The 14458-nt window shown below is 35.7% G+C and overlaps 1 protein-coding gene across 3 annotated transcripts in view; it reads left to right on the forward strand.

Moving 5' to 3' along the window:
- pins (G-protein-signaling modulator pins) overlaps positions 1 to 14458 on the forward strand; it is a 114939-nt gene that overhangs the window by 48094 nt on the left and 52387 nt on the right. For 2 of the 3 annotated variants that reach the window (XM_081765347.1, XM_081765346.1), the window contains exons 9-11: positions 1765 to 1862; positions 4165 to 4350; positions 9154 to 9273. In XM_081765347.1, the coding sequence (XP_081621473.1) occupies positions 1765 to 1862; positions 4165 to 4350; positions 9154 to 9273 (404 nt within the window). The remainder of the gene's footprint in view (positions 1 to 1764; positions 1863 to 4164; positions 4351 to 9153; positions 9274 to 14458) is intronic. The other variant, XM_081765348.1, reaches the window with a different exon arrangement.

Here is a 14458-nt window from a genome sequence, read left to right on the forward strand (position 1 = left end):
ATGTACCGCCCAAGCTTCTTAATTTTGCAGTAAGTGATCTGCCGATGATAGCAAAATACTTAGAATCCTTAGATATGAGGTAGTTTGGTGGCGTATGGAAAACTAGATTTCATTAACATTTTGTAAACGATCCATGAGACTAGACTAGAGTTCTGGTAAATCTCGCAGTAGAGATAATGCTGCAAGCAAAAGCAATTCTAAAGGGACGTCGTTCGGAACTTTGGATAATATCCATAACTTCCTGTATCGTATCTTCCACTTCAACAAACAAAGGCAAACAAATGATACGTTATTTTGCGATCATTCTTTGAGTTCTTTGTCTATTATATAAATAAACAGTATTATCACTGTATTGCGTAATTAGAAGTAACGTAAGTAAAATGCTAATAGTCACTGAAAGAAACAAACCACATCACTAGCAAGAATTTTCGAAGAACATCGTCTTAATCTTCAGCCTAGGCACACTTCGAAAGGATTTAAATCATATGAAGAAAATGGAGCTCTTAACTTCCATTATACTACCATCAAAAGACAACCAATAAGTTTGTTACTTCAGTATATCGTAAACCTTCTGCTGGTACAAGTATATTCATTTTAAGTCATCCCATTCATGGCTTCAGAAACTGAATATTTGGACAAACTTCTTTAGGAGAGCTCTTCCACTTTCTGATCTTCCTGGTGACCTCAACCTAGAAATTCTATATTTAATTAGAATTGAACAACAAAATGGTTTTCAAAAATCTTTATCACTGAAGTGGTACAAACAGGTACAAAGGGAGATCGACGGCACCCACCATCGGCCAACAACAAATGCGTAAGAGGACAAATGGATTGGCGTTCCCCATGTCCCACGTATTTCGCCAAAAATTAAAAAAGTATTGCATAAATATAACATCAAGGTCTCTGAAGTTCCTCCTAAATCTATAGAAAAGAATATATATTACAAAAAAAAATAAATAATAAATAAAATTAAAAAATAAAATAAAATAAAATAAATAAAAAAATTAAAAAAATACGAGTAAATCATTTTTTTACTGATCCCCAACAAAGTAGTGGCGTCAATCGAGTTAAATGTGAATGTGACCAAATGTATGTAGACCAAACAAAAAGGAATATTTGTACCAGAATCGCTGAGCACATTCGTACATCCAAATCTAGTAGCTTACAACAGTTATGTAGATAGGCATCACATCTCACAACATTGCTAATTCAGGTTTGATCGAAAAAGCAAACACAGCAACTGAACGGAAAATTAAAGAAGCTGATTACATTCATAAGGAGAAACCGGCACTCAATTCAGATAAAGGTGACATAAATGTCATTTGGAGCAGTGTTTTTACTACTCATTTCCACCGTCTGGAAAGTAATGAAAAAAGAAAGACAGTAAACAACAGTAAACAGTGAGAAATGAATTACTATTAACATATGTCTATTTCTAGTAACAAGAAGATTTTTTCTTCGTATACTTTAAAAATTCTTTTTAAGCAATTTTACCTATCCATAATTTCTTTCATATGGTTTAAATCCTTTTCGAAATGTGCCTAAGCTGAAGATGAAAACAATGTTCATCGAAAGTACTTCCTAGTGATGTGGTTTGTTTCTTGCGGTGACTATTAGCATTTTACTTACGTTATTTCTAAATACAAACATTATTTCATTTTGTAGGATTAATAATCTCCAATGCTAATTGTGGAAAACAATAATAATAACATTTTCTTGTGGATTGCAATAATTTCACTACTTAGTCTTTATTTCTTTTTACAGGTCGTGCCTGTTGGAGTTTGGGCAACGCCCATTCAGCCATGGGAAACCACGAAAAAGCTCTCTATTTTGCAAATAGACACTTGGAAATTTCAAAAGAAGTAAGTTGTCAGTAAATTACCTGAACAATATTTTCTTCTGTGGTGTACTATGCAAAACTTTGCTTTTTTGATATATAGAGAATGGTACATATATATTTCGAATGTATAGTAGAACAAATCTACTGTTAATGTCTATCTGATTATGTACACAAAGCCATCCTTTAGTTAAAAATAGTGGCCGATTCTCGTTATATCATCTTCTGCCGATCTGTACAAACACATCGTTGCATTCCGTTATTATAGGATTATTTCAGCGTTAACATCTGCAGGGCTCATATTGAACTTGAAAGTCAAGGAAATTAAAATAAACCAGGGAAATAGTTCAAAATATACCGAGTCATGGAAATTATTGTATTTCACAGCAGAGTTCGAAAAGAAAAGCTGCACACACAATGTTTGGTAGTCAACTGCGATTACCACTGCAGATTGCTCCTAGTTGCGCTGCTACATTTGAATTATCTGAATTTGCGCAGAATGCAGAGCCATCCTTTATATCATCTTTAATGAGTCGAAAAATTGTTAAAGACAAAAGATTAGTATCACAGATTTATTCTGGAATGAAATGTGGTAAACTATTTTCACTGATTATAACGCCAGCTATCACAAATCGAAAAAGTTTTTAATAAAATTTACTTATTTTTTTCCTCGGAGAATCCGAATTTTCAATAATAATAATAATAGTAATAATAAAAACTTCTACTTAAATATGCCGCCATTTGGAGGTCTGAAAAGAAGTTGGAACGTACATAAACATTCTTCACGTAAAGAAAGTAGAAAATTTAAAAGAAAAATCGAACTAATTCATTTAGATTGGGTTGGAATAAGTGACAGAAATAAGAAATGGAAACTGGAATATTCTATAAATCTACATTATTGCATGAAAATCATTCTGGGAAAGCGATTGAAGTAGAAGGTAGTAAGAGTGGAATTTATAGGTAATAGCGTAATGATGGTGAAACTTAAAAAAAAAAATTGCTGTCCCACTTTTTGTCCTTATTAAAAAAAAAAAAAAAACTTTGTTTGCATAATTTTCTGGTTATTATAAATTACTACTGCTTAAGCTAACCAGTGTTTTTGAGATTGGGTCCGTTCTTGCCCAGTTCTCCATGCGAGCCTGCTTCATCATAATTCATTTGGACACACATTCTGTGGCAATGGAAAACGTATTGTAAATACGGATTATTTCTCTACCCAGTATCAAGTGTGGAGTGGAGTTTCTTCGTAGGATTCAAGAGTGTACAGTTTCCGCATATGATAGAGTTAAGAAGTAAAAACGTGCATTTTGAACTATTGATGGAATCATTTTGAGTCCGTTAAAAATTTGTAAAAGAGTTCCGGTGCCTTTTTTATATGAGCTTTGCTATAATTCAAAATCTTGCATAGAAGTTTCCCTCGGGTTGTTCCCGTATGTTCAAGCTATGTAATTCCATGTCTCCTTCGTTAGATCCAAGTTTCCTCAAGGCCGCGGTGCATCAGTGGTAGAGCGTTCACGTCTGGTGCATGGGGTCCCTAGTTCGATCCCAACTCATGCCAAGTGAACTTTGTGGTAGAACATCGTGTGCGAGGGTTTCCTCGGTGTTCTCTCGTTTCCTTCCACTTCATTTTACCATTTCATTCATTTCTCTTCGTCATGAGTCCCCTTAGTCTAACCGGCATAACCATGGGACGTAAAACTCAAAGATTTCATTTCATTTCCAAGATTCCTTTAGTTCGGTTGAACTTCACACGTATATGTGCGGCTCGGGGGAAGGTAATGGTAAGTGCCACCTTCATCGAAATTGAATGGTTAGGTAGAGGGGGTTGGAATAGGATCACAGAACGGTATTAGGTAGTTGAAATTCGGAAATGTACTCCAGACGACAGAAGAAGCTTGCTTGTATGCAGCAACAGTGCATTGCAGTAGAATATTGAATTCTCTTTCCCAATGCATTTAAAAGTTTAATAAAATATCGGTTACCGTTATCTTCTTCCGAGCCGCTCACATGTGTTCATTTTGAATGCATTGTTCATATACTACTGATCAGGCAATGAGATAAAATAACTTTCGTAATCTATAGGGGGAGAACACTTGATTCTTGTCATTTTTTTTTTCAAGAGTGAAATGCCAAATTTAAAAATAGTCGAAAATATTAATAGAATTATACGTTTATATTGAGTGTTATATACAAAATTTTATGTACATATTTTTAAAATCTCATAAATTTCAGGACAGAGAAATTTGTAAATTTTGTTGCAACTTGAATAGGATGGGACTGTATTTAATTATTTTTTGACTTGATTATGGATGTTGCCTTTTTTGTAGATTGGTGATCAGATGGGTCAGGCGACAGCTCAAATGAACATAGTCGATCTGCGGAAGGTGTTGGGTCTTCCGATGAGTGGCAGCACGTCGCCCGACGGAGAAGCAGTGACTCTCAAGAATTCATCCCCAACTGAACGGAGGAATAGGGTGAGGAGAAAAAGCATGGAACAGCTGGATTTGTTTAAGGTGTGGTGTTTACATTTCTTTGTTTTTGGTGGCTGCTGGGAGACATCTTACTTGAAACGAAAACTGAGCAGTATGTTACACTACCCAGTCCTGATGTTCAGAATTAACTTTCACGACTGATACCGGTGATATTTATTACATTGGCTGTGGAACTGCTTCATTTTAAGTTATTCGATAAATGCATGTTCAAAATGGTGGCTTTAAGATTCATTGTCTGATTTGTAATATATGTATATACAATAGAATTAATTACAGTAGTGCATCAATGTAAAAAGCTCAAGGAAGCATTCCAAAATGAAATTACTAAAGAAAATGTGTTTTTGCTTCATGGCCTTATCTTTAAATCATACATTAGCTTAAAGTATGTGTAGCGCCTGTTTTAATTGTGCTTTCGTTTTTTAATAACCTATATAAAATTCATTTGAAAGCTTTAAACGTACAGCACATGATGTACAGAAATACATTATTATTATTATTTTGTGGACGGGTGTGTTTATATAGTTTGCTTGTACACAAATTAAGCATGTATATATAATGGTGTGTGTGTGTGCATATGCGGGAAGACCGTGCTTGTATATGCTGTAACTTGCAATAATAAAATTATGGAACATATATACTTCTTTATATATATATATATATATATATATATATATATATTTCAAAAATAATTTTAACATGTTAAGACTATTATTTCCATTATCATAAGCAACTTCAATAACTAGTTTACCAAAATTAAGATAGACAAGGTAGGAGAAGTTTTGTTCCGTGTAGACAAGATTAAAAAAAAAAAAAGTTTTGTTAATAAATAACTTCCTTTTTTATTGAATGAATTCCAGTTTTATCGATGATGCTTCAATGCCAATGTTACACCAGCCACATTACACATTCGCTTATATCGTTCTTATCGATCTTATATTTGAAATTTAAATAGACTCTCTCAGATTAATTGCTTTTTTAAATAATAATATCATCTTCTGAGCATATGTTAATTACATGTGTGTGCTTTCTTTTCTGTTTTCTTAGTCATGCTTGTATCGGTAATAAATTTTCTATTTTCAGTCTCTTTCGTGGGGTGAGCATTTAGTTGTGGGAGAGAAATAGAATGAAAAGAACTGAAAATAACATGATAAATGACAAATTTTCCGTCACATTGTCCTGGTTTCTCATACAAAGACATCTAGATTTCGTTCCTGTCCATAGTTCTCTGTTTGGGACATGTAAACCAGAAAATTATCCATAGTAAACCAGGGTTCATATATCAATGTAACATTTATAGTTGTTAGAATTACTTAATAAGCAACTCACATAACAGAATCCCTCCGAATTCCAACCAAATGGAGCATTTATATGAAATCCTTGTTATTATTTTGTCTTCCCTGTTCGGTAGTTGTACAAACTAACTTCTTTCTGTTCAGAGTTTCGTAAGACAAATTCACTTCTACAAGGGTAAGTCATGAATCTTGCAATATTTCCACAACTCAAACAGTAGGCGCGTGTATACGCCGTGATCGACCGTAAGTATACAGTCAAACTGGCCCAAGCAAACTATTTAACACGAAAGCCGCCATTCCGTCAGTATCCGCAATATTGTTAGTGGCTATGTTGTTAGGGAATAAATCTGTACTTTAGAATGCACTTGACCACTTAAAACGTTAACATGATCACAGGCAAGAATTTGTTCTTTGACAGTAATAATAGGACGAACGGATGTAACCGCCGCCATGTTCAGTGGTGGCAAGTACGTGTTTCGGAGCGTACATCTCTTCGGGCATTCACCATACATACCTAGGATGTCGTTAGAAAGAGAACAAAATGATTCATCGGATCATATTACTCTCTTCCAGTTATCATCTTTTTATGTTCTGTACTCGACAGCATGTTCTTCACGTATCACGTTGACGGCAGTGACCATGGATTTCGAAATCGTAGCCTGACCCAACCGCGGATTTGTAAGGAACGCAACTCTCATCAGACTGTGATAGTGAAATCAGGTCGTTTCAGATGTGATTGAATTCTGTAGTCAGTTGTGGCACATTAACTTTTCGGTTCTTTGTTATGACAGTCCACTTTAATGATCGACACTTTGTCTCACCCAGGATATGGACAGTGTTGCTCCCAATATACCTAGCACATTGGCAGTTTAGGATGCACTTGATCCAACTAACCGCACACCCACAATTTGTCCTCTTTGAGAATCGGAAATATTTTGTGTCACTGAGCCCTGGCCTATGGCACAAATTCGTAGTACATGCATTGCATAATACTATCTCCAACACAGCACTAACGCAAGACAGCAGCAGTGGACGAATTTTCAGTCTTACTAATGCTCAAAGTTCATGGGCTGAAATATGTCTGTTCCCTTTATTTCTTATATATTGTGTATTCAGTACTATATATTCAGTGCCTAGTCACAAATTTGTATAGTTGGAAATAGCTTCTTGGATGTGATTTTGTAAGTGGAATTACAGGTGGTTTCTTTTTATTACCTTTAATAATAGCTGTGTATGTTATGTGGATATAAGATGTGCATTTAAAAAAAAAAAAAATATTAATTCAAAATGCACGTCATAGAGCATTTGTAAATAATAGGTTATGTTTTGTAACTTACAAAGGTTGTTCAGTCTACATTTGGCCAATTTCGACTTACCTGAAAATTTAGAAGAATCCATGGCGCCAGGTCCGTAAGTGTTCGAGGTGTTTCCCTTGATTCCTAACAATAGCTGGACAGCGTAATTTCCAGTGTAATAGGCTTCTCTAAAGAACTGGGAGGGGAATCTTGTCCCATTCCCTTTGCACTGCTTTCCAAAGTCCTTCCACAGTTGTCACATGCCGTTTTCCCAAAGCCCGCTTCAGCAATCCAAATCCACACTAGTCCATAGGACTAGCATCTGGAGATTTAACAGGTACCTCATTGAAAGGTATCACCTGCCACTTGCCTTCTCCATTTCCCTGTAGAATGCGAGGGACGATCGTGAGGTATGTGATGAGGCCTTTTCCATGTGAATGCGCACCAGATTGGCGTCATTTCCGTACATTGTTGGAATCTCATGCTCGTAGATCGGCCGCATGATCTGCTCCTGAAAATACTGCGAATTTATTTTGCAGTTCTTCGCCACCCTACGAATCTTCAGTTTACCTAGGTAACAGTAGCCAGTAACGATCATGAACCCTTTTGGGAAGGATTCTTTACAGACACGGACCCACCTTCTGAAGTTCTTGGCGCCTTTCTCTGGGTACATGATGGCTCTCGGTTTGCCGCAGTCGGAAAGGTAAATCCATGCTTCATCGAGCGTTACGACGTACATCCACCTTTGTTTTGCCAGATGCCGTTCGTACAGCTTTCGGGCATTACACTTTCGTTCCTTTTGGTGGGCATCCATGAAAAGATGGCCGCGAGCTTTCATGACCTTTTCCAGCTTGAGTTGATGGTGTAACGTCCGGCTCACAGTCCCCAAAGACACGTCAAGACGATTAGCCATACATCTTTGTGTTGGCGGATTTTCTTGCATTGCCATTTTGCGAAGTTTCCTCTGCATGGTGGAGGTGGCCTTGGTTCATTCCCGCTTCCTAGGCAACTTCGTTGGTGATCCAAATGGTGGAGCTTCGTTGTCCTTGTACTTTTTAATAACATTTTTTTATTCCACTTAAACTGATGTTGCAACTATTCTTCTTGCACTGTTTTCTAATGACAGAAACACTAAAGTGGGTGTCATAAAGAGCCGCAACATAACCTTCACAAAACTGGTTTAGTTTGGGCGGCATTTTGATCACAGAGCGGAAACCCACACTCTTGGAAACAAATTTAACACAACACTCAAAACAATGGTCCTGTTTTGTGCGTTATTGTCATCCGCGAGGAAAACAACTCCGTTCGCAAGAAGCCACTACATAACACTGCAGGACGCCACGAACCAGACGGGTGAGTTCATTCTGCCCGGGAGGGGTAAGGAACGAAATCGGCCAAATGTAGGCTGAACAACCTCTGTAGTAATTCTGAGTTGGGTTTAGAAATAGGCTGTATTCTTACAAATTGGTGCTTTCTGTTCTTTTTAGTGTGAAACCGAAGGTTAACAGCAGTCTTATTTTATTTCATTTAGTGTTCGGCTGGTTCTCGAAGGTTTATTTCCATGTTTGGTTTTGTATCATAAAGTTTAAATTTGTAGACTGTTGATTGTGTAAAATACGAACTCTCGTACTACGCGTATTGTCAGTCATAATCTTCCCCGGTGCTTAAGGGCCCTGACTATCATATCTTTGCATTTCCTTTCTTTGTCATGCGGAGTGTGAGGAGAGCATGGTAGCTCAACTTTTCTGGTGCAGAGCTCATGAACCTATCTGTGGTTATCAAATTTTCTCTCACGTTCTTAATCCTATAATTTTTTTAATTATCAATTACTTGTTTTTATGACGCTTGTGCTTTACTCTACAGGGCGTAACAACGGGACAGTACACTAAAAATTTCATTTAATTTCTATATGGATGAAAACATTAGGTAAAATATTCAACTTGAATAGTCAATTACCATGATTTGTTGTGTATTAAACGCACTACTCTCCTTCTCTTTTTATCTGGTTAGGACTTTTTACTTGCCTCTTAATATTCAGTCTTAATAGTTCCAAGTTCTGTGAATTTGATATGGTTGTGCTGTGTTAAAAATACTGTTTCACTTCTTTAATGAGCATAAGAGAGAGAGAGAGAGAGAGAGTGGGAGAGTTGCAGACATGAAATATTTTAACGTGAGTGTGGCCAGTGATGCTCTGTTTTCCTTTCTTTGTTCACTATTTTTTAAATATTTTCTTGTAGCTTACACCCGATGGAAAACAGAAGAATTCTGCAAGTGCCACTTCAAGCAGTACTCAGACACTATCTGGAACTGACAGCCCTTCCGTAGGAGGAGCAGGCGACAGTAATCGACACGAAAAGGTAAGTAAAACTATCATTTTTTTTTCAGCTCGCTTAGGTTTATGTACTGTGAATATAGAAGTTCCGAAACCATTCTTTGAATATGCGTAATGAAGAGAATTGCGATAATATTTTATTGTTAAGTATTGAAATATAATTTATAGCAATGTAACAATTAAAATGTATCTCAATAATTGTTCAGCAGTTCCTCAGTTAAGTATAGCTCTGAAGATAAATACAATCAGTGCTTTTGAAACGTCAGCCTAATTACATACAGATAGAAAATCAAAAGTCTTATTTTATTGAATTACAATCATCTCAGTGAAAATTATGTGGAATATAGAAAGAATAAAACGTCTTCATGTATGTTTCTACTCACCTGTTTGTGAGCATTTATCCACTTTCAAATTGATTTCTGATCTGTATAGAGTAAACTTCCGTGACCGTACTTCATAACTTTGTACTCATAATAAAGATGCTTGTAATAAAATGCGAAACTCTTATTTTGGGGAGCGTAACATTCTCATACAGAGCTGTTATGAGGTTGAATTGTATATTTTTATCATGCCTACCACCAAAGATATCTACCTGTGAAATGTGCTTTTTTTTTTCTTTCTTTCTTTCTTCGTTTTTTTGAATTTTCACATCATCCTGCAAAACAAGGACACGCGTCAAAGGGCTGAAACTTAATGCATAAGTACATGTACATTAGAAGTCTTAATGCAAGAAAGCTCAGCTTCCTGACCTTATTGCAAAAATCATCTGCTAAAGTCGGGATTTCTTTCGTGAATGACGTACTTTTTCAAATCTCAATTTCATCTTTACATGTTTCTTGGATAACAGTGGCTAATACACAGTTTTATACCGTACAGTTTGCTGACATTAGGATTTTTATTCCACATCGATCAGATAATTAGGACTTGAGAAACTTCAGGTTGGGTAACCCCTTCCAACATCACAAAGCAGGATTGGCAAAAACCATGGTTTCTATTGAAAAAAACAAAAAGCCAGTTTTTTTTTTTTTTTGGCTTACACCCGTTTTTTGGTTTAAACTAGTTTTTTTTTTAATAATTTGCTCTATGTATTTATATTACATATGAACAGAAATAAGTTTGTTTCGCCGTGGTGTTATTATGCAACTACGGGATTATGCTGGAAGGGGTCACATAAGCTTAAAGCGGAATTCAAACCTCTTCTCGGCTTACATCCGAGAGAAATGGTTCTCCATTTGGACTCGAAACCGGGATAAATTGGCCACAAATGCAATGAGTCTGTCGACTCACTCACGAAGGACTCCTGATAAAAGTACGTTGTACTGATCTTTACATACTTGTTAATATAATTGTCAAGAATCATTTCAGAAGGATAAAAAGGTAAACAGTTGCACAATTGAAACCATTATACAGAATTATGTATACATCGGAAAACTCCCGCCTTAGACTTTGGAAAAATCCTGTTATTATTTTAAATGTAAAGCAATAACAAAAATCCCGTTATTGCTTGGCATGTAAAATTTTATGGTCAAGTATCATAATCAGTGCGCCAAAACTGAGGTATTAAATTACAAATTTAATATGTAGATATCATTCAATTAAATTAAAACTGAAAGTCCAGTCCAAACTAATGTTGGAAGCTACATAGGCAGTCGATAAATTTTGCCAATTTCTATCAATATATTTAAGCAACCTTGTCTTCTTTATAAAACAACGGGCATTTAGGCATACAATTTGGTTTCGTTTCATATGTGTTTAGGCTTTACATCTTTATGTAAAGCCGAAGTAAGAAGAAGACTCGCTTAAAGTGACATCCGAATCGCTACTTGGTTTACACTTGAAAGAAAGATACATGGGACGCCTTAATTAAAAGGTGAAAAGAAGATAAAACTAATGGTGATGGTTTGATATGTGGAAACGTCACCATTAAGTTCATACGATTTCAAGAATTTTTCTTTTCTTTTTTTAAACTTTTTTTTTTTTTAAATCAGCTGGTTTAAACCAGCCAACCCTGTCACCAAGTGACGAATCTTCGAAAACAAATATGGCTGCCACTCGAAACCTAGTCACTACAATTAAACTAATGATTGTTTTGAACTAACAACATAATAAGGTACCTACACAAAAAATATTACATTTTTTAAAAATTGTCGAGCAACATGATTGTACCACTTGACAGATTTACCGTAGATTGAAAATTTCACGATCATGCCCTTATTGATTCTTATCATTTTATTGAAGACTTGATCAAACACAAAATACTAGGTTCGGCAACCATTCTCCTCCCCATACGAGGTATAGTTCCATGGGACGCCCAACTAATTGCTACAGAAAGGTAGTTTTTTCTTTCTTTCTTTCTTTTCAAAGTAAAGAAGACAGAATGGGGACGTTGTCCGAGAGCTACGAGATCTTTTACGTATACTAAATTGTATTAAAAATAGAAACATCGTTATAACAAGTGTCTACAGTTGGAAGGGGCTAGTTTCGAAAGAAATTAGGAGCCAAAGTTAAAGGTATTCTATTTTAGTTTTTGTCGTCAAGATCGGATACGTTTTGAACACAGCTGAATATTAAAAATTTAAAAGAAGAAAAAAAAAATACATATCAGGCTTTCCAATGCTCCTATATTTCCTATTTTTCTTATATATTTGTGTCTCTTCCTGTAAACTCATATTTCCTATATTTTAACGAAGCCACCTATATTTTGTGGCATTGCTACTTCTACTTGTGAAAATAACAAGGAAATAAGTTGTGGGTTGGAGGGCCTTTTGTCTCCACAGTCGAGTGGCTATATTTCGTTCTTTCGTGCTTGTTGTCTAAAGATGATTACACCAAATATACAGTTAGCGAGCTTTGTCCAGTCAGTATTGGTTTTAGAGAGCCACTTCTTTCTGCGTCATGTTCGAAGCCAGTGGTTAACTTTGTCTTCTGTGGGCAAACGCATTGCAGAACAACTTCCAGGGCTGCGTAAGTACTTTCTGGAGAGTCTGCCAGCACAAGATAAAGCATGTCATGAAAATAATTGTTACAGAAGAATTAAACAATTTCTGAAAGACAAATTGTTTGAAGCCAAAAACTGTATTTCATCATTTCTACATCAGTTATTTTTTGATAAATTTTTGTTTTTCTTTCAACGCAAAGACCCACTAATTCATTTACGGCTCAGAGCTAGTCAGAATGCTGCTATTGAGGTTTGTGAAGCCAGTTGTGTTGAGGAGAAGGAGGGTACTGATTTATCTGCAAGTGATTTCAAGAACTATCTGCGGCAGCTTGAAGTTGGAGTGAAAGCGCAACTGTAATAGCTAACTGCTCAGAGCTACAAAAGAGGGAATTCGGGGAGGATGTGAGGCGATTCTACATTTGTGTAATTTCAAAACTGCGTAAGAAATTACCAATATCGAAACCATTGTTGAAGTACCTGCAGTGTCTATATCCACTATTCAGAAAGGAGATTACTTGCACGGAATTTGGCAAAACAAATGAAGCATGTATTTGCAAATCATAAGAACATCAATGTCTTCATGGACGAGTGTAAACTCTATTCTGTGGAGTCACTTATCGAAGATTCTTGGTTTATGGAAAATCCTGAGTGTGGTGATGTCAGATACTTGTCCGAGGATCAATACTGGGCAAGAATATGTGATATAAGAAATTCATGTGGAACAATTAAATATCGATTGATGTCTAAAGTGGTCAAAGCTTACCTGTCAGTATTTCATAATAGTGCTGATGTGGAACGTGGTTTCTCAGAGAACAGACACATTTTAGGAAGCGATCGATCCCATCTTGTATAAAGACTCTGAGGACTGTAAAGGACAGCATTAGAATGTATGGAGGAAAAGTTGAAAACATACCTGCTAGAAAGCAGTTAATAGATGCTATGCAGAACACCTGGAGAAAGTATAAAGATTACTGAGAAGAGTACAGATCCGAAGAGGCTGCAGTGGCAAAGATTTCCAGAGAAGAAAGTGCGTTAAGAAATGCGAAGCAAGAAGCTATATCAAAGGAAGTTTCAGAATGAATCGTCTCTGAAGAAATTAAATGAAATGGACGAAACAGTACAGAAGGAAATTGAAGTAGCTACTAGACTGATAGATGCTCAGATAAGATTATCTTCTGCACTGTCAAAAAAGGACACGGCTGACGTTAGTGTTGCCCAGGGAATGATCCAGACCGCATCCTTGAAGATGAATGAACTACAGAAAATTCAAGACGAGCGGAACAAAGAGAATCGGAAGATGGCAAATAAACATATTCAGGCACTGAAGAAAATGAAAGTGTAACTGATACTTTTACTGTTGGATATATTTTCTTAGATGCACTAAGTTCTGTGTGCAATTGTGTGTTTAGATACTTAACAAACCAACTCTTTGTATCATGTGTTTTGCGATTTTTTTTTTATGAATTGTGTATTGATTTTTACAACTTACATATATTATTAAAAAAGATTAACATAGAAATGATAGGATCTTGCCAGTGATGAAATTATTTGCATCTTGGAGACGTATACTTAACACTTATTTTCTGATGCAAATCCTTTGTACACTTTCCTTATTGTCGTTTCTTAGTACTGGTGAACTAACGAAAGAAAACACTAAGAAACTCGTATAAAATTTTGCAATGACATAATTACCCATTTAGTTATATTTAGACTGAAATTTACTTTCATGTAACAATTGGTGTAATATCCATGTGATTTTTTTTCCCTACCTATTGGATAATTGAAATGTTCCTTTTTCACAGCTTCACGAAACCTCCTATATTTTTTCGTCGTGATTTCCTATATTTTTTTCCATTAGCATTGGAAAGCCTGACATATGTATAAATGAAAATGTAAAAAAAAAAAAAAAAATATTACATTGAATGTTCCCAGTATTAAAAAGGTCAATAGTAAATACTTGATATTTCCTCTTATGACGCCACATACCCGCATACACCTGTAGTCATAGTGTGTAGATACTGTTTTATCTATACCAGCTATTCCGTTTCACCCTTTGTGCCTACCGTTTTTTTTTTTTTTTTTTTTTTTTTTTTTTTTTTTTTTTTCACCAGATGAAACTTTAGGCGTTTATTAATGACATTCGTAAACTTGGGGGAAAAGGAAGCGCTTTACTTTCAAAGAACTTTCCTGGACAGTCACCAATATATGCATTAAACTATATTTCATATTAAAAAAAAAAAAAGGGGGGGTGATGTCTGGCTTTATCCAGTAC

Source organism: Thermobia domestica, chromosome 7 (genome assembly GCF_964235325.1).
Source record: "Thermobia domestica chromosome 7, izTheDome1.hap1.1, whole genome shotgun sequence".
NCBI lineage: Eukaryota > Metazoa > Arthropoda > Insecta > Zygentoma > Lepismatidae > Thermobia > Thermobia domestica.